Here is a 24,796-nt window from a genome sequence, read left to right as displayed (position 1 = left end):
ACACACCGAGCTACAGAAAACGCCATCTCGATGAATTGGTACAGCGGTCAGCCCCCCTTTGGGGCACGTAAGCACCATCGGCTTCTCCTTCTCCCGGAGCAAGCCCTCCTACGGCAAATGGTGGTCAAATGTTTGGATCAAGAGAGCCGTTCACGAATAGCATGGCATGACCGGCTCCTCCTCGCTTCTGCGCGCCATGGCAGATCTTGTAAATGACCATGGCCATCGATAAATGCGGAGGACCACTGAGAGCGCTCGAGCTCATTGTTGCGCACCCAAGACAACCGACGGCGGCTTGATACGACGTGGCGGACTGCCGTATGCTACCTCAGAGCCACTAACATCGGTTGCGGCGCCGAAAGACGTTGCGATCCGTTGACACCGATGTTTCTTCTGCCCTGGCCCCCGACATCATCATCCGTTTCCTTCTTAGCCTCCTGGGTCGACTGCGTGTCTGGGGTCCATCCCAGCAGACTGGACGGCCCGTTGAGGAAATTTTGAATATAGTTCCGATGCGTTCATGCGGCCATGCCGACGACATCCGGTTCATGAGGTGACAGGAACTCAGCTTCAGCTCGCTCTGTACATGTACCCATGCCCCTGTGCCCTGTGCTGAAGAAACCTCGGTCCTCCCCAAAGCGTCGCAAGTCATGCCCTTGGGGGATGGTGGTTTCATCATATACATACAACAAGTGACGTTGGTTCGAAGCCTTCCAGGGAAAGGAAAACAAGATGGTTAGCGAGGATTGCCACTTTGATATTCTGGGCAGAAACAAGCACTGACAGGCCGGCGATAGACCCAGATCAGTCGCGGCGCCAGCGATGGCCTAACAACGGCCCGGTCAGCCGTTCCCCAGACCCCGCACGTTTTCCTCCACACTGCCATCGCCAGTGCAACGCCTGGCATCCAGAATGCTACTTTGCCGAGACGGCATTTGAAAGGCCTCGCTTGGGTATCCAGTACCCTGCTAAAGAGCACTTGGAAAGTGTTGTCAGTCTGCGCGCTCGCTTCTCTTCTTCAAGCCCGGAGCTTCACACCGAGAGAGCTTCATCGTGTGCGAGCCGGCGTGTTCAGCTGACCGGCGCACGCTCGTTCGGTCCTTTGGCTCAATTTAAACGGGCTTAGTTTCTTGGTACATTATTACCTCCTGTTTTCCATTATCCACACCTCTGATACTTGAAAAAGGGGTTGCCACCCGGTCTGGTCGTACAGACTACGTGACCATATCACATCACGCTCTCTACTCATATCGTCCTCGTCTCAACTCCAACGCCAACCTCTTCAGCCCCAGAGCTTCAGCAACACTTCCCGCGTATCCACGTCGCGTCACTGAGGAAGGAAGAGGGCTAGACGCCCTGGCCTACCTTTTCTCCTGCAGACCATGCCCAATGGGATAAACAGGAGCCTATTTGTACTCACCAAGAAACGACGACCAAAGCTGTCAACTCGGATTCAGGAGAGGAACGTGTGAGAATGTTGCTGTACACGCGACTGGCGCCTCCAAAGCCACCCAAGAGGCGGTCAAGAGGAGGTAAGAACAATGCATTCTTAACTTGCCCCTCACATCAGACAGCTAACAAGATATGTTTGGGATATAGGTTGTACATTCTGGTGAGTTCCCACATTGCCTGCTTGACACAGCTGCTACTTGGTTTGATATGTTTTTCTGACTCCAATGCAGCAAAGAGAAGGTTTGTCTGGTTGCCCTACAGTCTTTGGGCAGACTGTGTTTCTAATAGCCTTGACAGAAGAAGAAGTGCGACGAGAAACGGCCGACCTGCTCGCGTTGCTCAGAGCAAGGTGTTGAGTGTGTGTACGGGACTGTGAAACCAAGACAGCGAAAACGACGTGAATCTGCGCCGCACACGGCAGCGGGTACATCTTCCGAACACTACTCAGGAGCTCGACGACTATCTGAACTCAGCTATTACAGTCACAACTCTAGTTATCTCGGTTGGGGTGTCGAGAACCGTGGACAAGACTTGACGCGTTACGGGGAGCCGCCAGCTGTTATCTTCAACACTCATTTCTCCCTCGGCGAGTACCCTCCCATCGACATCTTGGACGACTACCCCAACCAGGACCCGCAAGAATCGCCAAACGGAGGAAGCCCGGAGGCCGATGCCCCCGCTGACGATGAAGGGGCCTCACCTGCCGCCGGGCCGATATCACCACGGGCTGCATCGAAGGCGCCTCCTGACCTGGCCATGATTGCGCCATGTTCTGTAGCGTCGCCGCTTCAAGAGTTTCACGCCCCCGCCTTTACCGAGTTCACCGAGCGTCCGAACCGCAGGGCGCTGATCGATCACTTTTGCAACGTCTTGTCACATCTCATCGTCTTTCGCGAGGAGACGGGCAATCCGTTCCAGCAATTGATACTCCCGCTCACACGCAAGAGCCCACCGGTGCTCAACTCGATCCTTGCGCTTTCGTGCGCTCACCTCGAGTATCGCGGGATTGAGAACTCGGAAAAGTCTCTTTACTTTCACAACCAGGCCATACAGGGCGTGGCGCAGATGATTGCGCAAAAGGAAAAGGCCAACAGGACGGACATTCTGGCGGCCATAATGCTGCTTGTGTATTATGAATGCGTAAGCTCAACCGCAACGTCTTGGAACCTCCAGATCAGTGCTGACACCCTGCATGCTAGCTCGTCCAAAAAGGCCGCTCCAACATCGTAGCCGGCCACCTAAAGGGCGCCCTGACAATAATGTGCAGCACCGACGACCTGCTCGACCCGGCAGGCGTCTTTCTCGAGAGAGCCTTTCGGTTCTACGACGTGATCACTGCTTTGTCAAACAACACCTCCCCGATCAGCACCACCCCCTCCCCGGGCGGCCTGCTCCCCTTCTCCCCCATCGGCGCGACGCCCACCTCCCCGCTGAGCAACATTGACACTCTACTCGGCATGTCAACCACCCTCTGGCCCATCATCCACCGACTCTCCGGCCTCTCCTCCCTCAAATCCTCCCTCGACCACGCCATCTCGTCCAACTCCTCCCCGACAAAGATTGCCGTCTTGAGAACAGAATTCAGCTCCACGGCACAGGCGATCGAGGCAGCGTTGAACAACTGGCAGCCGCAGCTGCCTGCTGACTTTACGCCTCCGGAGGGGAATGATGATCCAGAAGCGGACCCGGTGCCTGTTGTGGCTAGCAGGGGGAAGTCGAGTAATATCCCAAGCATATACCACAACTCGCTTGCGTACCGGCATGCTTCTTTGCTTTACTTGTATCGGACCATTCTCGGGTATGGGAGGGGGCATGGGCTTGTGAGGAGGCACACGAGGTTGACGCTGAAGAATTGTGTGGCCACTGTTGGGCATAGGGGGCCGATGTCGGCTTTGCTTTGGCCGTTGTTTGTGGCTGCTTGTGAGGCGGGGGAGGGGAGGGATAGGGAGTTGGCGAGGGAGGCGTTCGAGAAGGTGGAACGAAGGCAGGGGATGAGGAATATTGGAAGGGCGTGGGAGGTTGTGGGTGAGGTTTGGAGACGGGTGGATGAGGAGGAGAAGGGGAAGGAGAAGGAGAAGGAGGAAGGGGGGAAGGCAAAGGGGAAGGGGGAGGAGAGGGAGGAGCTGTGGAGGACTGTTTGTAGGGAGATGGAGGTTAGTTTGGTTTTCGGGTGAGGAACCAAGGGGGTAATGATGGTTTTGTATGCATAATGACGAGGGTGTGGGAAAGTGGCGGCGTTTAATAAGGGGCGGGGGGGTATTCAACAAGGTAAATATGGATGGGGAAAAAAGGAAACTGGTATATATCTGGTGTATGTTAGGAAGCAAATTGATGTGTGTACCTATAAACCCCATCACATTTCAAGACGAATAACAAAGAGTTTTTGAACACTTATATACCAAAAGAAACCTAAACAGAACAACTCATGAGATGATGCTATATATATATATATATGTATTTATACAATGCGAAATATCCCAGCAGATCCCCCTCTCTCAAAAAGAGAATCCCCCTTTCAAAATCTTTCAAGTTGTGATTGATCCCTCATTATTCCCAAAACCAAAAAAAAGCCAAAAAAAAAACTAAAAAAAAACTCCTTATTCCCATGGCTACCCCTTTCTTTTCCCCCTCCTTCACAACCTACTCCCTAGTCAAAGCTGAGCCTGCGCCTCCCCCAACTTTTTGCTCGCAAAAGCTCCAAAGTACGCATTCAGCGCGTCCACTGTCGCGCTCCCCTCCTCCAGCGCAACAACAACACCAGTGTACCCATCCGGCCTAACGACCACAACCCCACCCCTTTCCTCATCCAACCCCATCTTCGCATGCGCCATCGCCTTCGCGTCAGGGAAATTCCTCGACCACCGATCATCAGCATAAACATTGTCCTTGTACCTCGCCAGCAGCGCAGGCAAGTCCCGGCTAATCTCAATCTCGTTCCTCTTGGCGGCAAAGACAGTGCAGATGGTGAAGAACTTGGAGTGGGGGTTGTGCCTCTCGTGGTGAGAGACAGAGTCGATATCGGCGCGCTGGTAGGCAGAGTAGAAGCTGTTCTTCTTGGCGAGGCCGGCGGCGAAGTCCTTGAGGGCTTGGCCCGTGACGGAGGGCTTGCCGGCGAAGACGAAGAGGCGGAAGGCGCCGTTGAGGGGGATCTCCTGCTCCAGATGGACGACGTTGGCGTCGACGACGCGGGTGACGTCGGCGTTCCTGAAGAGGCGGCCGGGGACCAGGGCGTCAGACTTGGCGATGACGTGGGATTGGGCCGGGTGCTCGGGGGACCAGTTGAGCTGGTTGGCCTTGTAGGCTACGCCGTAGCCGGAAGTGAAAGAGCAGGACTCCTTGAAGGTCTTGATGAATTCGTTTTCCTCGGCGCCGGAGGAGGCCTTCTGGGCCGTGGCGGCGGCGACCTCGTTGGAGGAGGGGGGGCGCTGGGAGAAGAGCTTGGCGTACTTGTTGTCGAAAGACAAAAGAGTCTCGGCGACGTCCTTGCGCTCGGGCTCGTAGGTCTCGAGGATGGACTTGTGGGCGAGGCCGCCCTCGACGGCGTGGATCTTCCAGGCGAGGTTGAGGGCGTCGAGGAAGGCAGTGTTCATGCCCTGGCCGGCCTTGGGGGAGTGGGTGTGGCAGGCGTCGCCGCCGAGGAAGACGCGGTGGTCGAGGGTGTACTTGTCGGAAATGCCCTGGCCGATGGGGTAGACAGAGTACCACTCGACGCGCTCCCACTCGATGCTGTAGGGCTGGAGGATGCGCTTGGCCGAGGCCTGGACCTCCTCGACGGTGGCCGTCTTGCGGGGGTTGAAGTCGGGGTCGGTGGAGGAGGCGATCTGGATGTAGAGGCGGACCATGTTGTCCTCGCGGGGGATGACCATGATGGAGCCGTGCTCCGAGTGGATGGTGCACTTCATCTTGATGTCGGGGAAGTCGGTCTTGACGACACCGTCCATGACACCCCAGACGTAGGCGATGGGGTCCTTGTGGGTGATGCCAATCTTGAGTTGGTCACGGACGAAGGAGCGGGCGCCCTCGCCGCCGAAGAGGTACTTGGCCTTGACGCTCTCCTTGAAGGTGCCGTCGACGTGCTGGAGCTCGACGCTGACGGGGTATTCGGGGTCGGCCTGCTCGTCAGAGGTGAAGCCGGTGATGGTCCAGGGGCGCTGGACGGTGGTGTTGTTCTTCTCGAGGTCGGCGATGAAAGCACGCTCGATCAGACCCTGGTGGAGGAGGGTGGTGAAGGGGTATCTGGCGTCGATGAAGTCGGGGCAAGAGGCCCAGGTGCCGGTACGGGCAATGCCCTTGCCGCCGGTGGGAGGGTCCCAGAAAGCAACCTCGTAGACACGAGCGGGCTTGTGGGCCATGATGGCCGACTTGAGGCCCATGTTGCGGAGGAGATCGAGGGAACGGGGCTGGATGCCATCGGCACGGCCAGTGGCGGTAGGCTCAGGTCTGTTGTCGATGTGCTTGATCTTGTAACCCCATCTCGCCAGGCAGGTCGAGAGCATCAGGCCGACGGGACCGGCACCCACAATGACTGTCGTGGGTGTTAGATATATCTCACTCTACTACTTCTTGTCTGTGAGTCTTAAGGAGGAGGCTTACCAATGTCATAATGGTTGGGGCTGGGGTGCTGCTTCTGCTCAGAGGCCATTGTGAAGACTGAGTGTGTGTATGTGATGTCTGGAAAGGGGGGTGATGATCCAAAGAAACAAGAAAAAAGAAAAAGAAAGAGAGAGAGAGAGAGGGAGAGGGAGAGAGAGCAGCACTGGGTATCTTGGGAAAAAAGAGAAGAAGGATGGAGAGATCACGATGGAAAGTTTGGGACGAGCAGGAGGTGGGAGGGGTCAAATACTTGATAGAATTTCTTCGCCCTACTTACTCCTCCTCCTTCTCCCACACCTCCGTCAGCGGCTCTCGCCAGTGGCAGATCCGTCTCGCGCTCTCTCGACGCTTTCCCAGAAACCGGGATCCGGGCCAGGATCCGAGTGTCGGGCCAGATGGACGGGGTTCACGGGGTGGACGGGCTGAGACGCCAATGCATGGTGCACCCTAGGATCGCGGCAAGGAGCTCGGGATGATGGCCAGGGGGGACTGGATGGGACTCGCTGGAGCGCCTGACTCGGAAGCGAAAAAGCGACGAGGTTCCTGTCCTGACGTATACTAGATACCGGCAAGGTACACGGCTGTGTAGGCTGTGTAGGGCTGCTCGGGTCACCATTGGCCGAGAGATGGGACAAGAGGCCGTGACATCGTTCTGCTGGCATGGAGGACGGCCACTACGGCGTCAGTGGGCGTCACGGGCGTCCATCTTTTCCAGAAAACTGCTGGCGCCATGTGGTTCCTTCGGGCGTGAGGGGTGGTTCGAAATCGGGACTTGTTCACGGTAATCGATATAGCGGGGCCGCCCTCCTCCACCACGGCTCCAAGTGTCGGGAGTCAAACCCCCTGTCCTTTACCCCACACCCCAAGAACATTTCAAAGCCTTGACAACAGGGCCTGTTAGGGTCTGACAACTGTCAGCCTCCCGTCGCCAGCCGAGTCCGCTGCTATGCGTGTTCCCTGATTGGTCCGGCTGGCCGCTGCCCCGGTGCGGTAGCGCAGCCGACTGTCTGAGCCGTGTCCGCCCCAGAATATGGTAGTGAGTGTGGGGGAAAGTCTTGAGAAACGGTCCCCAAAAAAATAGCCCGCCGCCTTTCGTCCCATCAGCCCTCTCATGTCTCAGCCGCTATCATGAGCCGCATCCCCATATCCCCATACCGTTGTGATGATGTCGTTTCGTTCGCGCGCTCGCTGTGACTGAACTGTCCGATATGGGCAACCATACGGACAGTTCACAGTCCACAGTCCACAGTCCACAGTCCACAGTCCGCAGTGTCCGTTTTCTGCTCATCTGGTGATACCAATGTCATCGATCTAAGCATATTCTTATCTCCGAACCTCAAACCCGAAGTCCCCAACTCTATCACACCCAAACATCACCCTTCTTGATACTTCATCCCACTACAATCCTACACCTCGCGCCTTCGTCCTCGCTGAAGATTCGGATTTTCAGTATAGTTCATGCCACACTAGCGCCCATCCATGCAGCCACCATTCCACATGATCGCTCGGCCTCTCACCAACCCAGGGGCGATCGATGCTGGGGATATCATCAACAGCGCTATTCCAGGAGCGAGAACCTGGGGTTGGGATCCACCGCCCACACACGAACTCCGGGGAGCAGGTGCGGGAGTTGGGGTCGCCCCCGACGTTACTTTTTCTGGTCCGTCAGGTGGACTGCGGAAGAGTGTGGGGGTGGACTGACTGGGAGGGCTGTGAGCGGCTTTGCCGTGCGGTTGTGATGAAAGGTGATGTAGATAGGTAGGTAGCTATACCTGCCGGTCGTTGTCGTATATGAACCTGACATGGTGCTGCTTCCTGTCGAGATCTGGGAGCCACGTCGGCGAGAGAGGTTGGATGAGCAAGTCCCGTCGAGTCTGTTGTTGACTTGGTGCTGTTGTAGCTGACAGCCTGGCTGAGTATACTGTCTGGCTTCTCCTCGTCCTCGATCCATCATCCCCCTCCTTGACGCAAATCTTCGATCTCGGCATCAAGACAACATGAAACATGATGAGGGTAGGTCACAACAACAACCCTGCAACAGCCCAGTCCCAAACTCGGTACCGAACCACCGTCACAAAACCTGCAGATGATGATATCTCCAAGATGACCTACACCCCCTCCAGACTTTGACACCTGCCACTGTCACAGGAGCGCATCCATCATTCCAGTCCTTACACACTCTGTAAACTGCTACGTAGCAGCCTTGTCCCCCCCTTACTCACCCCCTCCCGCGGTAGCGAGCCTATTGGAACAGTTCCAGAACCGAGCCTACCAGAGCCCGGCCTCATATCAAACCTAAACAAAGTCTCCATCTCAGCTGAGATCCGGGACCCATCTTACAAGCTTTTTCCACTTCTCCAACCCGCGAACAGGGAAGGGGGGGCAGTCGTCAGTTTGAAGTGTTATGTAAGACTGTACGTAGAGGCTTTGCTATTTATAGCAAGGCATGTTAGAAATGCAAAAGGGGCATGCCTCTACGTCGTACGGATGGTTTTTTAAGGCCGAGGGGACGGATGTATGGGTATGGGTCTGGGGGGGTATTAGTGGTTGCCGAGTGTCTTATATACGGTTGCTTTGCCAGTGGTGTCGTTGGTAACACTCTCATTATGAGGGCAAGCAAAGCAAAACGATCCTCGTAATTATCAAGGTCTCTGCCCCCCCACTGTGGTATTTATGCACCTTTCGGCTCCTCCCTCCTCTCATCAAATCCCACTATGATAACCCATAAACCAACATGATGTTGGTTTACATTCCTCCCCTCATAACTCGAATCCCAACGCTGATGATAACACGAAATGCCCAAAACAGAAACAAAACAAAAACAAAATGCAGCTCAACTCGCTCGCTCGCTTGAACAGAACAACAAAAAAAGCATTTGAAGGCCGCCCAATTTCCTCTTTTCCCCATCTTAAAATTACCGTTTTTATTTTCCTGTATTTACCCCTCTCTCCCTCTTTCGCCTTGTTGCCTGCTTCCCATCATATCATGAGATCGAATGCGTGGAGGTGAAAGAAAAAGAAAAAAAAAAACATAAAAACGTAAATGTAAGGATCATGATGTTCAAAATCAAAATAGAAACATTGCATAGTGAAGGAGGGGAAAAAAACCAAGATATCCTCCCTGGCTTGCCAAAATGTAATGCTACAACAAAACATGCATCCCATCATACCCCAACATAGTAATCCAAAAACAAAAGCCACCTTGAAGACACCCATGATATCATCCTCATGTATCCCATCCACCTTGAAGCCCATCATCATAATCATAAACACCCTACTCCAATCCCAATCCCAATCCCAACCCACATATCCCCCCTCTTCCTAATCCAACTCCAGTCCCAACCCAACCCAACCCTAACCGCCTGCCAAAAAGGAAAAGAAAAAGAACCCCCCCCCCCCGAAATCACATATGCTGCCCATGATGCATCAATCCCCCCTCAAACAACCCCCCCAGCACCTCCCCAGGTAAAATCTCCAACCAAGGCGGCATCATCAAATCGCTCTGTAGCCCCAACATATCAAAATTCACTTCAAAACTGTTCGAAGTAATCGCCTCGCTTATCGGATTAATCTCCAAGTACCCGTACCCCCCTTCCCCTCCTCCTCCTCCTCCTCCTCCTCCTCCTCCTCCCCCTGAAACCAACCCACCATGACTAAAATCTGTCTCGTACTCGTTATGACCTACGCTGTTATCGTCGTGATGGTTGTTGTCGTGGTGATTCCCGTGATGATGGTCGTGGGAATTGTGCTGGTAGTGGTGCAAACCGGAATCTGTGGGGGTTGTGGAAGGTGACCCCTCGTGCGCGGTCGAAGTTTCGTAGCTTGAGGTGTTGGAGGAGTGGTGGTGGTGGTGGTGCTGGTGGTGGTGGGTGGTGGTGGAAGAGGAGGAGGAGGCGTAGGAGGGGATGTGGTGGTGGTTCTGGTTGTTGTTGCTGTTATTGTTGTTGTGGCTGGTCTGATGATGCGTGGGGTGGTGGTTCTGCCTCTGATGTCTGTCTGCGGGTGGGGGTGTGTGCAGGTCTAAGTCGACAGAGGGGGAGGATTCGTGTTTTAGTAGGGACTTGCCCATTGCCGGCGATTGTGGTAACCTGGACAGTTTGGGGGTTCTCGACTGGTAGCGCAGAGCCGATATATTGGCTTGGGGATAGGCCGGCGGGAGCATAGCAGATGGAGTGTCTGGAAGGCTTTGCCGGACGGGATCATATGTCATGTTCCCAGGAGGTGTTGCGGCAGACACGGGAACCGAGAGAGGTGGAGGTGGCGGTATGGGCGGAAGTGTGGTATTTGCTGGATTCTGGAACAAGACCGTCAGGTTCGAGTTTGGCGAGTTTGTGGTCCCAGTAAGAGAGTATGCGATGGGTGGAACGTTGGGCGAGGCGGGATGCTCAAATCGCGGCAAGCGTTCCAGTGAACGACGACGGGCCAGCGTGATGGGTTCGTATTCCTCCTTTGTGAACGTCTCACAGTCCCAGATGCCCTTTGATTTTTGGTCCAGGGCGTTGAGAATGTAACCGACGCCCGCCCAGTACTGCTGCAGTTGCTGGAGAGACTTGTAACACCGCGTGTAGTTCGAATTGGCAGCAGAGACAAGGAGTGAGTGTTTCTGTCGGGGGTCAATAGATGGGCCCAATTTCCCAGGGATGCCTTTGAAAAAGCGAGACTTGGCTTCTGGAGAAGGTGATGGCTCTCGCGAAGGGGGGTGTGACACATTCGCTCCAGATTCCATCAAGAAGGCACATGCAGCGATGTAAATTGGCTGGGATGTGAACGGGTTCCCGATAAAACTCTTTGGGTCGATCAGGTCGGCAAAGGCGAGGATGTCAGCAATGGTTTTGGCACTCGACATGGAGAGCTCCCGGCTGTTCGGCAGCAACTGAGTCGGTCTGAGGCTGTAAAACGGAGTCAACAGCGTCGGCTGATGAAGGACAACGATCAGAGCGTGGAACCAAAAGTGCAGCAGAATAAAGATGGTGCCCTTTCCTGCCTCGACATACTTTCGAAAGTTGGCAGGGTCAAAATGGAGACGCGAATCCTGCTTCTTGTAAATGTGGCTCAAGTCAATCTCCATCTGTGCAAGCTTCTGCATCTTCTCCTCGGTGAGGTCGTTGGCATCCCGGATATTATTCAAAACATCCGACACTCTGCCGTACAGGTGGATGATCTCGATGAACGGCGGGAAGGGGTCGGGCCAGCCCGAGACCGGATCGATGGCGTGTTCCGGAAGAGACAGCTCAAAGTCGTCGTCACGGAACGTGACTGGACGTCCTGTTCCCGACGATATGACACGGTCCAGAACAAAGACAGCCCAAAAGGTATCCATGCGCTCCTGTTCCACCTCGCGCTGCTCGTACGGCCCCAAAACCTCTTCGTCGTTTCGCTTTCCCTCGGGTTCATCGGATCCATCGTTGCTTTTCCGGCTCCAGCTTCTCGTGTACCAAGGATCTCGTTCACCTTGGTACTTGACACCTTCCAGCTTCTGAAGACCGAGATCGACCGCCATCCTGATGGCCAGGCCCAAATACATCCAGAGAGCGCTGTCCTGGTTTGCCCCGAACCCTTCGTATGCCATCAAAAGACAGGCCTGCACAGCAGCAACGGATGGGCATGGGAAAGTGTCCACCGTGGCCGCTTTGGCACGCCGAGCGAATACCTGCCCGAACTCTGATCTCTTTTCTTTTCCGTCATGTGGGTTGATGAAGATGGGGTCGTCAGAAAAGCGAGCTGCCAAAGCGCACATTGCATCTACCAAGATGGGCTCCAGTCTCTTTTCCTTGAGCATGCGCAGGGTCCTGTCCTTTCGCATAAACTGATAGTTGCAACCAAGGTGAGTGAAGAAGGTTATGGCGAGGTTGAGGATCAAAGGGTGAACCGGATTCGAATCGTTCACGTCATAAATTGGAATGTCTTCGAGACTGTCGAACTCGGTTCCCGGGTTGGTGAAATGGTGCTGCCCTGCACCGCACCCGTACAATGACCCTGGTGATGTTGTCGAGAAGGAACTGCCCCGACTCTTGCGCCTATCACGATGAATCTCGCGCGAGATGTCCACCACCATCTGCTTGAAGCCTGGGACGATGGCAGTCGGCCCAAAATACCTAAAGTAGGGCACCCGGTGACTTTCGTGCTGATGCTGATGCTGATGCTCAACAGGCGACCGGTTACTCGAGCTCCGGTTATTCGATTTCTGAGAGTTATCGTCCTGATCCCAATCATTGCTGTGTTTCCGCCGCCGGCCAGACGTCACGGTAGCCGTTGATACCGAGTCCTGTCTCGAAAGCGCATCCGCATCCACAAAGCCCGCCATACGTGGCTTCTGCTGTGGTTGTTGTTGTTGTTGTTGTTGTTGTTGTTGTTGTTGTTGTTGTTGTTGTTGTTGTTGTTGTTGTTGTTGTTGTTGTTGTTGTTGTTGCTGCTGCTGGTGGTGTTGCGAATGTGACTGCGACCGACTCCTCCAAAATCGTTGGTCCCCCTTTTTATTCCCATCGTTGGCGTAGTTATCCTCACCACGGTTCTGCCACATTTGCTGAGGCTCCATCTTGACCTCCACCTTCTCACCATTCAGGTAGTCCTCCTCATGCTCGTGCTTTGTGTTGTCGTCCCGATAATCCTGTGCATCTGACGGCCCTCCATTTGCTGGCCTCTTCTTCTCATCCAAATCGTTGTAGCCGAGACAAGTGTGGCCATTTTTGGCACATGTCGAACACACCGGTCTCTCGCCCGCGCACCGGGTTTTCCTTTTGCGACATGTCAAGCATCTAGGAATATTTTTAGAGCTGGTCCAGCGGTACAGAGAGAGAGAAAGAGAGCGAGAGAGATAGACGAAAAAAAAAAAGAAAAGAAAAACCACATACGCAGCATTGATCCTCCGTCTCTTGGAGGGGGGCTGGCCATGGTTGTTGACCCATTTGTGTTCCTTGATAAAGGTGGTCATCTCGGCGCTCCTTTATAGCGAGAACATGACGGACTGGCAGGGCAGTCTTGAACGAGCTCAGTCAGTCGTGAGCTCTCAACGGGGGTGGGAGACGGCGAATGAGGCGGTCGGCACACACGAAGAGAGGGGGACGCGGATCGGGCGGCAGATGTTAAGCTGGTGTCGGGTGTGGTGACTGGTGTTGAAACTCGGCTTGGCGGTGATGTGTGTGTGGTGCAAAAGTGCGTCGGGATTCTTTGGGGGGTGGGCAGCAGCTGGCGATCAACAGGGGCACAACAACGACGTGGTCATAATGCGAACGACGGACGGAGGATCTTGGGGGTAGTCATGGTTTCGGGCAGTTTTGGGAAATGAGGCAGAAGGTGTAGGTAGATAAGGTGAAGGTACACGTTATGCGACCCAAATCAGCTCCCTCTCTCCAGCTCTCTAACGTCCAAGTGTTCCTCGTTTCGTTGGCTCTCACGTGTGGGGACCCACGATAGATAGATAGCACGCGCAATGCGGCTGAGTTGCAGCACAGGCACAACAAGATGTACCTGCTAACAAATCTCGGTCATAAAACAGGAGGAAAGAGGGTGTCAGAGATCAGCCGTTGCAGAGGAGGAAAAAAGTCGGGGAAAGAGGTAGAAGAGGAACGGGAATGAGAGGCACGACAGCCGATGGGACATGGGACATGGGACATGGGACATGGATGGACGATGGATGGACATGGGGGGAGGGGCGAGGACGGTCAAGCTCGCAATTGGACCAGCTTCCAGCTGTGTCAGGCTGTGTGTGTCTCTTTGAGCCTAACAAATAACACAGCGGGAAAGTGGGCGAGCTAGAGAATACCCAGATGCAATAGCTTCGCTTCCCATCCTCTCACCACACCAAGACACAACCTACACCACCAGGACCAGACAGGGCCCATGGGGTACCGCGGCTGTTTATCAATCTCCAAGATGATTTTGTCAAAAGATGTCAGTGTGAGTCCGGCCGAGGTGCGCCGGGGAAGCAGCGAGATGTTGGTCGAGATGTGGCTCCAATGTGACGGTCCAATAGCATGGATCACTCTCTCTTCAATAACGAGCGTCTTCCGGCACTTTGTGCTGACACGCTTGCTGTGCTGACAAAACGCCAACGGACCGGGACAGCTGAGTTCGACTGAGTCTTCCGAGCCGACACCACTCGGAGACTGCCAGCGATGATCTCTATCTTTTTGTTTTTATATTCATAGCCCGGATTCATCTGAAATCCAATGTTGTCTGTGAGTTGACACTTGATCCGTGCGCAGGGCAGCGGGGCTTCCCGAGGCTCCCGAGAGTGGGGCATTGACCCTGCCCTATGCCTCGAATTCTTGGGACAACCAGCAACAACGGAGATTGTCCAAGCAGAGGCATGGCTCGATACTGCGACGACGACGGACTCTTGGATAGGAAGAAAAAGAAGTGATATTCTTCTGGGTTTAGGCTAGTGGGTAGCGGCAGGTGCACACTATCGTCCCATGATTGCAACGCTGCACCGCTAGCCCCCTGTCGACTCGTCTGCGCGCGGAAGGGGATCGTGGACTTTCCGGCCCGGACAACCTTTTCTACAGAAATCTCACGAACAGTAGAAACATGGAACAACTCTCGAAGCCGTCCCGTCACCCTCATCTCGCCACCAGCCCTTGGATCAACATTCAGCACGCCGGCCGTTCTCCCCGACCCCTCCTTCATCCTGTATGCGAGCCATCAGTGTCGTCTCGCAGCTTGCAGTTTGACATTCAACATCCAACACGCCGCCAAGCAACCTGCACCAGGACAAGTTGGGAAGCACGTCTTCGACTCACCCACCCAACAACCTTCCCTTTCCCCTCCCTTCCCTCCTTCTCAGCCTCTGTCTTGCCTTATCTGTTCTCTCTCGATCAGTGTCACCATAATGTCTTGCCTACGCCTCATGCTCCCCACGATCACTCATCGCATCACCGTGATAAGCGAGGTCTGTTCCAGATCAAAAAGGAAGTTGGGAAATGAAGAACTTGGACGTTCCATGGAAAATGTTCAGTAGACCAAAGGCAGACCAACATCCCTGTGCTCTGAGCCCCGCGAACCCCGCGTTGTGGGGGATGGATGGGGCCCTCTCCAAAAAAAGGCTGGGGAATTTCCAGAAATACCAAGCCCAAATCGGCTTAGTCTCACACGGCAGCTTCCGGATAGCCCATCACCGATTGAAAATTGACAGATCAAACTTCATGCCTTGCTTCGTCGTCCGAGCTGTACGACACAAGATATCGGACTCAATTGCCAGCCTCGTCTGGTTTTGGACATGTACCATCTCAGCAAAAAGCAGTTCTTTTTGATCCTTGGGCTTGCATTCGATCTGATGCGTTGCCGGTCTCGTCATCATGCAGACATACGAACACTACCCCGCATCCCAATCTACAATTTCCAGACTTGTTGTAGACTGTGAGGGGGAACCAGCACTGCAAACTATCATCATAGAATAACTAAACTGGCCGACAGGCACCAGGGCGAGAATATAGCCTAAACAATATTTCCTGATTTCTCTCCCGCTGTCTTTGTTCTCTGTCTCTGGTTGGAAGTCTCAATATCATGTATATTTTCTACTTTGTAAACCGAGCAACCTCGCTCTCGAACATCGCCAACATAATCTGTATATCATGACACCACCACTACCACCACCACTAACTACTACCACCACTACGACAACAGACAGCTTGCTCTACGCCACATACCACTAGCCACGCATACCACCCATCTATTTGCTAGGCGAAGTCCTTTCGGCGAGATTTGGTAAACGAATACGCGCAGTGGGCCGTGTCTCGCTTCGATCCATAATGGGTGATATCGTCATTACTACCTCCTACTAGTGTAACAAAAGTGGATTGTGATCTTCTTGTCTTCAGCGAACTTGTCTCTCTCGCAAGCATGATACATTTGCCAAAAAAAAAAAAAAAAAAAAAAAAAAAAAAAAGAGCTTGTCAGAACACTTTTGAACATGAAACATTAAACTTCTTCAACCAATCTGGCACCCCCCCCCCAAAGATCGCATAGCACAGAATAGCCGTCAATAACCGCCATCCTAATCCCCCCATAAGCTACCTAGCTACCTATCTTAATCTTCCAAACCTTTCTCATCCCAAAAGGATGAAAATAATACATATACAAATGTTTTACCGTGTGGCATTTTTCTTTCTTTCTTTCTTTCTTTGTTGTTTGTTACTTTCCCCACCCTTTCATCATCATCCATCATAACTTGAAAAAGAGGGGGGGAAAACAAAAAGAAAAAAAAAATAATAATAATAAAAAAAATAAGAAAAAATAATAATAAAAATAAAAAAAAGTTGGGAACGCCGAGATCTCAATGCCACACCACACCTAATCACAACCCCCTTCTTCATCGACACAAACACCTTATGCCCCAAACACGCGCCAGAAAAAAAATCAAAATCACATACACACACACACACACACACATACACACAACAGATGCCCCTACGCTTACTTCGCTTTTGATGATAACCTTCTCTCTCTCTCTCGTATATATGACAACCAACATGACACATTCGTCCCCAAACTTCCAAGTCCATCCCAATACTAGTAATATTATATAACCCTCCCCGCCCTTCCCTCACTACGGCATGGGAAACCCCAACCCCATACTCCCAATCCCCTGCACACTCAGCGGCAAGCTAAACTTCCTCAACACCTCCGGGTAGTCCCCCGCCATCTTCTTATTTGGCTTCTGCTCCTCCACGGTCCCCAAGCTGTGCGGTCTCCCCTTACCGCCACCACCACCACCACCAGTTTCTTCCGTCTCTTGTTGCTCCTCCCGGTGCTCCCCCTCTTCATCTGTTGTCGTCGTTGTAGTGGTAGTAGCAGTAGTAGTAGTAGTAGTAGAAGACAACCTCCTCCACCCCCCACTAAACCCCCTCTTCCTCTCCCCAGATTGAAAACAACCGTCACCACCAGGCTGGCGATCGCTCTACTTCGCCAACCAGGGGAACTTTTTCTTCGTGCTGCCCTCCCCCGCCCCCGCAGCCCCGGCCGCGCTGCTGGCCTCGACCTGGATGGATCGTTGATATATATCCTTTTCACAAAAATTAGTAACCATTATCCACTCCGACAGAGTAAATATAACTCACCTCCTCATCCCCCATCAACTTCCCATCCAAAATCAACTCCCTCACCTCCCCCCTCCTCCCTCCCCCCCCACCCTCCCCGACACCGTACGGCATCCCCTGACTCTTCATGATGGGCAGCAACACCTCCCCCAAAACCTCAAACTTCTTCCAGTTGATCCTCTTCCCCCCCTCCCCCACAAACGTCTTGCTCCCCTCCTCAGCACTCACCAAATCCCGTCTGTGCAACGGCATAAACGGGATCCTCGGCAGCGGCGAATTCTCCCACGCCAACCGGTACGCGAAGTGGCTCTTCTGCGTCCCCATCAGCAACACCAACCTCGCAAACTTCTTTTGCGTCTCCGCGCTAACAAGCTGCCTCGTCTGCGACAGCCGGTGGATCGCCGTGCCGTTGATCCCGGCCAGCACGGCCGCCAGACCGTTGTAGTTATTCATTTGCCTCAGCTTCAAGGCAATCAGCATAAACTTTTCCAGACACGGAGCCCGGTGCTTGGCTTTATCTCTGATCAAAATCATGTTGGCGACCCATTTGGCAATGTGGTTAAAGTGGGATATCATCCTGTTGACGTTCTTGAGGCTTTTGCACTTTTCTTTTTGTTCTCGGTTCAGCGAGACGTCCCGAACCAAATCCCGGATCCTGATCGAGCTGAACATGACCCAGTCTATCCTTGTGATCTCGTCGGCAATCTCCTCCGTGTCGAGCTCCATGAACTGGTGCCAGCGGAACTTGTTGAGCGCCAATGAGGGCATCGGCACCAGCGTGGCCGCTTCGCGCTCATAGTCTTCCAGCGTTTGGACTTGATACCGGGCCGTTGTCCGACCATAAATATCTGACCCTGATCTCTCTGAGCTCTGGGAGGGGCGTCGGTGGTGGCTGGAGGGGGGGTTGCTGGGGTCGTCGAGTTGGAGCGAGTTCATCGATCCCGTGATGCCCGTGTGTGGTCGGCTCAGACCTTCAAACATGTCGTCTGTCTCATCTATTGGGTCTGATTTTCCCCAGCCCGTGTCGTCGTCCTCGACCACCTTGTGTTCCAGGTGAACACGCATCTGCTGGGCAGCCGTGACAAACAGCGGATCCAAAGATAATTCTCCGACCATCTCTTCCAGACTTCGTTTCGTTGCCGGCCTGGCAAAGTCCCCAGGATACAACGATACCCACTTCGCCACAGACTCGACCAGCCGCGCCTGAGCCTCCGCCTTGATCAGAATGTGCGTCGTCTTGTCTTCTTTCAGCTGGTCGAGACGAGCCCGAATCGCGTTTAGCAGCTCGGAAGGCGCGGCAAACTTTCGATACAGGCACAAAAAGATATCGGTAAAGTTTTGGTCCGCCTTTGCCATCTTGGGCGCGACAAGCCTGTCGACAAGGTCGTCGAAACTCACTCCCGCCACCTTGGCTGGCCTGTCCAAAAAGTTCTCATCGTTGCGCTGCAGTATTGGTATGTCGTCCGAATACCGATACGATTCTCCGTCGGATTCAGACACATCCAAGAACGACTCGGCGCCGCTGTCCAGTCGAATGCCCGGTTGACGAAGCATGGCTGACACTGTCGTTTGCGGGCCGTCTTCGGGAACGGCCAAGCCCAAATTTGAGTTGCTGTGGTGAGCAACAGAAGAATAGTCTAGTCTGGGTGACCTCGAAGTCTGGGGCCTGTAGTGACTTTCGTTTGGGGGCGGTGGGAAACCCCGCAAGAGTGACAGGTCGGAGCTTGCCCTGCTGTGTTTACTGTGTTGGCTGATTGGCCGTCCGTTGATCATTTCTTGAGGGGTATCCAGACTCGCCGAGGCAGCGCGTCTTCTGGTCAGCGATCCTTCCGGTTGTTCTCCTGCTCCCCCATCAGTCTCCCGGCTTACCACCACTGCAGCGATAACATTCTCACCTCGCTTGTTAGCCAACGCGGCCTTTAAAGCAGCCTGGAGACAATCCTGAGCGCTTCCCGGCACGTTGAAAGACGTTCTGAAGTGACCGGCACAGGTGGGAAAGGCAGAAGCAACATCTGCCACGTCGATCTGGCGGGCTTCGTCGGGGGCGTCGCATTTTGTGGCGGCGAGAACCGTCGGCAGGGAAGAGTTGGCCAGCGCAGCCATGGTGGAATCCAGCCCTCGCACGCTCTCCTTGTTGGTAACGTCGTACAGGATCAGGGCGCCATCTATTCGTGGCACCATGTGACCGGCGACCTGCTTCGGCCACTGTATTGGTTGTCGGGGGTCCAGTTCGAAACCCTCAAGATCGAGCTCGACCAGGGTGACTGAGTACTGCGTCCCGTCGAGCACATGCCTGAATGTGATCATGTTCTGTGTCGGCGGTCGCGTGGAACGTATCGTTCGCTGGACAAAAGCCGACTTCCCCACGCCTTCGACGCCGATAATGGCGATGTTGATGGCCTCCATGGCTGGTTTGTTGCGATCGAACTGAGAGGTCCAATTGTCAGCGTACATCCATCGTGACCGCCAGAAGGAGCTCTTGTCCATGTTTCTTCTTGAGACTCTTATCAGGTAGTTAGATGACGGCGTACCCAAGGTGTAGGACCGATGTCTTTCAGTGAATCTTTCCTTGGGGGAATCCACGGCTGGCGCTCTTCATTGCGGTGGCCGGCACTCGTCGTTAGCGCGCCAGGGATGCCGGGGGTGGCTGTGGCAGCAGCAGCAGCAGCAGAGGTAGTATTCGCGGCGGTGCTGTGGTAGCCAAAGAAAAACGGGTCGTCAACAATCGAAGCGACCGAGTCTCGCGGACCACCCTCCTCGGCGGTCGTCGTCGTCGTCGGTGGCGGTGGTGGCTCGTCGAGGATGAGAAAGCTTCTCTGAGGGCCAAAGTCAGGAAACGGGAGTCCCCCGGAGCGGTCTGATGAGGGTGGATGAGTGTGAGCCCGCATTGCTTCTTCGCATGACGAAGGTGGACAAAAAGGGCATACCAGTGACTTTCGCGATCTCAAGTCGCCAGCAGCCGCAAGCCGGACAAGACGGGAACAGGAACAGGGAAAACGGAGCCGGGAGACAAAGGAGGGCTTCTTATTATCGAGGCGCAAACAAATCAGATGGAGGATGTCTCTTGTGTCGTTCTCGTTCGTCAGTCGGGTCGGGGTCTGGATGGGGCTCCTTGTCAGGGTCCTCTCTTTGGGGCACTTGTTGGGGTCCTTTGGGGTGAGAGCGAGTCCCACGAAGCCAGGGCGGAGGCGGCGGGAGTAGGAGCAGGGCACAGCTCTTTGGGAGCAAACGCCGTGATCTTGGCAGGCTGCCGACCCGAAACAGTGCTTGGCTCAGTTCGTAGCGTCGCAGCTAGCAACGGTCGCTTCCGAGAGGGTCGGATTGTAAGCAGAAGCGGTGATGGATTCAGACAGATACCGAGTCTTTTTGAGCTCAAGCTATACTATACACTGCCGAGTATTATCGTAGCTAAGGTAGCTTTCTTTGCTTCAAGTAATAGCCAAAAGCTGTCCCCCTGCCCGTTAGGTGTCCCGTCAGCGGGGCCATCTGCCATTTCAGAGCACTGTCAGTCACCCACTCACTCACTGCCTGCCGCCCTCCCCCCTGCAGACGGTGCTTGGCTGCTGTTGTCTTTGACCTCTTGCTCCATGGTACCAAGCACGGTGATGGCCCTCTGGATAACCTGGAAGCCAACTGGCAATTGAGTTTCCAACGGCACTTTTGACGGACCTGGTAGGGTTTGCGCCCGGTGCTTGTCGGTGGAAGGGCACGGCCCGGCGACTGATCAGCGTCGAGGTCAACTGCCAGCAAACACCCATTGATGGGTTGTTGAGTTGTTTGCTTGTCGATGTGATACTGACTTTTAAGATCCTGCTGTGGTTGTTAGTCAGCGGACTGGCCGCAACAATCTCCATGCATATCATAGCAAAGGGGAGATCTGATAAGATCAAAAACTGGGCCCGGCACTGGGACCTTCGCTTCGAACAATTTGCTTTTTGCTTCCAAACGACAGAGACACAACATATGGCGCGGTTACACAAATCATGCAGCCGAGTGCTATCGTATCAATTTCTCAGGAGACTTAACTCGACTTTGTTAACCTCTTGAGTCCCCCTCTTGACTCTCAACAACGGCCTCCAACCACCATCGCAAAGCACCCACCATCGCAAAGCACCCCCCACGCAACCCAACCTTGAACAGTCGCTATCAAATCCAATTTCCCATTCGGCGTGGCAGCTCTCTGTTTGGGCGCAGCTGAGCTCAGGGGCTCTTCAAAGTTCAAAAGTCTTGTTGGATGGCAATATCGGAAATCTCACCTTCAAGTGTCAGAAACTCCCGCGAAGCGCCACTCCAACCCTCTGCCGCCGCACTGCTGCCGCTTGTCCCGGATCACGAAGGGACAATCCCATGCGTGGCATCCTGACAGTGTCCATCATAGGTTTCACAGCAAATCTCACCGGTGAAAACTGTCTCTGTTTTGTCTCTTGTCAACACTCAGATCCGGACGAACCGTGGGTCCGGTCTTTTTTTCCCAGACCCTTCCGGCCCTTGTGGATGACCGGCAGGCCCGCCCCGCTCCCATCTGGGGATCCGGGGTTCTGACAGGGATCGTCACCACCAAAAGCTGGGGAGCGGAGACCGAGCATGGAACAGGCGAGGCCTTTGTTGGTTTGTTGATGGGGTCAACACCAACGGCGTGCCCTGGCCCTGTTTATGTAAAAAAAAAAAAAAAAAAAAAAAAAAAAAAGGGTCCTGAACGCCAGGCCGAGACCGGCTGGTCACGTCTTTTCGATCAAAGCACGATCTCGCAACCCCCGGTCAATATGAGAGAGAGAGAGGAACCTTGGTTTGCTCAAACCTGATCGGGCAAGTGTCGTGCCCTTGGCACATCGCCCAGTGCCCCCCGTCACAAGTCACAACCCATCCTCGGTCTTTTGTCTCATGGCGGGTAAAAAGGCCTCGTCCCATCCATTCTTTTTTTCTTGCTGCTCTTCAAGTGAAGGTGATACAACGGCTCGTGGCAAAGCAAGCAAGCAAGCAAGCAAGAAAGCAAGCGTGCTGCAAGTGTCGGGCTTGTTCTTACATATGCCCCCCAAGCTGGACGCCCGAAAGGTGCCTCTCGGGGGCGAGGCGAGGTGTGCCTCTTTTACCATATTTTGATCACTAGCCCAAAGTCAAATGACCATTTTGAACCGGACCCCTGACGGCACTACCTTGCACCGCTGCAACAGGAGCTGGTCCAGCCAGACGCGGAGGCGCCCGTTCACAAGGACTCAAAAGAGAGGGAAAAAGCCAATTCGGCATCTGATCATCCTTGACCTTTCTCCTGACACGCTTTCGTGCTTATACTTCTGCACTACTGTAGGTGTCTCTCTGGTCCGACCTGTTGAATCAAGGGAACACCTTGTCCGACATTCCAACGGTCCAGTGGCCTTGCAACCCTGGCTGCATTTCTGCAGGGGGAGGGTTCCAAAGGAGGATGGGAGGGGGAGAGTTGCCGCCGGGTGGATTCTCTTGTCCATCTACCGAGTGACTTTGCGAATACATTACATAGAGAGCATCCCCCTCGCCAACACTTTTCCGGAGTGTAGTCTTGGGGTTTTTATTCATATCGTGTCAGTGTGCGTGTCTAAGACACCAGCCCTCGCCTCTCACAACGGAGCGAGCCAAAGTTCGCCAAGCGACACAAACCAGGACGGAGATACCACTCACTATCCGCAAGGAACCCCGCAGACCACAAACCTGGGAGGGACCACAAGGCGTAACTTTACTTTCAACCGTGGGCCAACTCTATTTCCAGCAGAATCTTGGAAAGGCTGGCTGTGATCTGGTTTTCCCACCCCTCTCCCCGTCAACGCTCTGTCACCAGGGAATGCAGTTCAAGATGGGCTACTCGAGGGCGCAGCAGGGCGCTGTCCCTCGAGGATTTGGGGGGCCGAGCAAGCCCTCTTCCAAGCATGTGGAGGGACAGCTTGATCCAGAGGATCTTACCCGTCGGTTGTTGCTGGTCCTGGCCGAGCAGGAAGAACATGAGAAACGAAGGCAGCGGAGGGCCGAGCAGCAGAGCCGTCATCGCCGGGAGCATCAGAGCAGCAGACATGGACAGTCACAGTCATCAAAAACACAAGCAGACCCCAGATGCTCAGACCACAGCAGACGAAGACCCTCCCAGGCCAACACCTCCACCTCCTCCCAGCTCCCAGAACCCCGGTCGACAGACGATCACTATGTCCCCAAAGAAGCCGCCCGCCAGTTCACCCGCACCACCACCGTCGAGCAAATGCGCTCCAACGACTTCATCCACCAACTCTCCAAGCGAGCCCACAGATACCACAAAGACTCCAACCGCGAGGGTGACCCCATCGCCTCCACCACCCCGGCCGACCTCGCCCGCCAACTCCGCCAGTCCCAAGCAGAGCGTGACCGTGCCTTGGAGCGGGAGCGTCAACAACGTCAACCTCCCCCTTCCGGACCATCAACCTCCTCCCCTTCCTCCCAACAACAGTCCCACACCTTCAGAGCCGAATTGGCAAGGCTAAACACCAACCACAACCGCGTCTCCCTCACGGGTCATTACCCCTCTCACCAACCCAGAAGAAACAGCACCGGTGGCGCAGACCCCTTGTCAGCCGATACAATCCCAACCCAGCAGCCCACCACCCGCCGCTCCATGCTCGTCCTCAACCCAACCCTTCCCGGAGGGGAAGGGGGAGGATCAGAGGACACCACAACCCCTACTTCCGAAGACCCGACCCCTCTCCAGCGTTTCCCTATCCACGCCCCAGAGCACAGGGTTGACTGGTCCCAGTCTGATGAACGCAGTAAATCCACCGGGACATCCCGCCCCAGACTCATGTTGTCTCCCCTCCTGAAAAGAGCAGACTCGTTGTTCACGCTGAGGTCGTCAAAGGGTAAGGAGAAGGGTGGGAGTTCGAGCAGTGCTGGGTCGGGGTCGGGGTCGGTGGTGACGAGCCCGACTGGGGCTGGGGCTGGGGGGGAGAATGGGGGGGTGTTGAGTTCGGGACTGGGGACTATGCTGCCCAGTCCTACTAGGGCTGTTGGGGGTGGGGAGTTGCCTGCGCTGGAGGAGCTTTCACCCCCTCCTCCTCCTCCTCCTCCTCCTCCTCCTCCTGCTGCTGCTGCTGCTGCTGGGGAGAAGGGGGCAAAGTCGCCTACTTCGGCGAAGAGTGCCACTAGTGGGAAGGGTTTCTTTGGGAGGTTTAAACGCTGAGAAGATCGCCGGCTCTTTTTACTGGGCTAGGGGTAGAGAGTGTGAAGGTGGCTGAATAAACGTTTGGTCGAGGGTAGGCGAATGGTGTGGGTTGGTTGATTGGATTTGTTTTTGGGGTGGTGTGCTGGAAAAAGAATGAAAAATATATATCATGGCACAGGGTGGTTGGTGATGATGGTCATGATTTTACACCAAACGTTGGTTTGGTATGTCTCTGGTTTGGCTTGTACTGGCTTGGTCTGGCTTGGTCTGGCTCGGAATGGTTGGCTGTACCTGTTTTACTAGTAGCTGTTGATCAGTTAGTCTTTTCTGCTTTTGTTGCGAGGACGTGGTCTAGACTTCAAAAACGGCAGAGGATGGCGGGGGAGAGGGGGGCGAAGAGGGGGAGAAAAGAGCGGAAAAGCCGTAGGTTAATGGTAATTGATATTGTTTGATGTTTAAACTTTGATCATCCCCTGAACGCTCCCAGTGTTGTTCGCCCGCGGAAACGACGAGTTGCCTGCCTGTGCGCCTAGTAAGACTGTGCATGCTAGACGTGTTAAATG

General features: G+C 54.4%; 5 protein-coding genes across 5 annotated transcripts; 2 read left to right on the top strand and 3 right to left on the bottom strand.

Moving 5' to 3' along the window:
- Positions 1-64: 64 nt before the first annotated feature.
- Positions 65-3,698, top strand: QC763_309170 (uncharacterized protein). Its single transcript, XM_062911368.1, is given in 5 exon segments — positions 65-1,466; positions 1,474-1,532; positions 1,600-1,612; positions 1,750-2,592; positions 2,652-3,698. Coding segments are annotated over 5 exon segments (1,974 nt in total). The 5' UTR covers positions 65-1,382; the 3' UTR covers positions 3,627-3,698.
- A 51-nt stretch (positions 3,699-3,749) lies between these two features.
- On the bottom strand, positions 3,750-8,125 carry QC763_309160 (uncharacterized protein). The gene is made up of 2 exons (XM_062911367.1): positions 6,046-8,125; positions 3,750-5,977 (listed from the first exon to the last, which is right to left on the bottom strand). Exons 1-2 carry the CDS (start codon positions 6,092-6,094, stop codon positions 4,104-4,106), a joined length of 1,923 nt encoding a protein of 640 aa, XP_062767394.1. The 5' UTR covers positions 6,095-8,125; the 3' UTR covers positions 3,750-4,103.
- A 1,322-nt stretch (positions 8,126-9,447) lies between these two features.
- On the bottom strand, positions 9,448-12,975 carry QC763_309150 (uncharacterized protein; the record flags this gene model as incomplete). The annotated part of the gene is made up of 4 exons (XM_062911366.1): positions 9,448-9,635; positions 9,657-12,357; positions 12,421-12,799; positions 12,896-12,975. The coding sequence occupies 4 exons, from the start codon at positions 12,973-12,975 to the stop codon at positions 9,448-9,450; spliced, it is 3,348 nt and encodes a 1,115-aa protein (XP_062767393.1).
- A 3,966-nt stretch (positions 12,976-16,941) lies between these two features.
- QC763_309140 (uncharacterized protein) lies at positions 16,942-20,767 on the bottom strand (the record flags this gene model as incomplete). The annotated part of the gene is made up of 5 exons (XM_062911365.1): positions 20,602-20,767; positions 19,612-20,526; positions 18,976-19,507; positions 17,102-18,921; positions 16,942-17,046 (listed from the first exon to the last, which is right to left on the bottom strand). Exons 2-5 carry the CDS (start codon positions 19,966-19,968, stop codon positions 16,942-16,944), a joined length of 2,814 nt encoding a protein of 937 aa, XP_062767392.1. The 5' UTR covers positions 19,969-20,526; positions 20,602-20,767.
- A 2,125-nt stretch (positions 20,768-22,892) lies between these two features.
- QC763_309130 (uncharacterized protein) lies at positions 22,893-24,251 on the top strand (the record flags this gene model as incomplete). Its single annotated transcript, XM_062911364.1, has 1 exon — positions 22,893-24,251. The coding sequence occupies one exon, from the start codon at positions 22,893-22,895 to the stop codon at positions 24,249-24,251; it is 1,359 nt and encodes a 452-aa protein (XP_062767391.1).
- Between the last annotated feature and the right edge of the window lie 545 nt (positions 24,252-24,796).

The sequence above is a fragment of the Podospora pseudopauciseta genome, chromosome 3 (genome assembly GCF_035222475.1).
Source record: "Podospora pseudopauciseta strain CBS 411.78 chromosome 3, whole genome shotgun sequence".
Lineage (NCBI taxonomy): Eukaryota > Fungi > Ascomycota > Sordariomycetes > Sordariales > Podosporaceae > Podospora > Podospora pseudopauciseta.
This window is presented reverse-complemented; position numbering and strand designations above follow the sequence as displayed.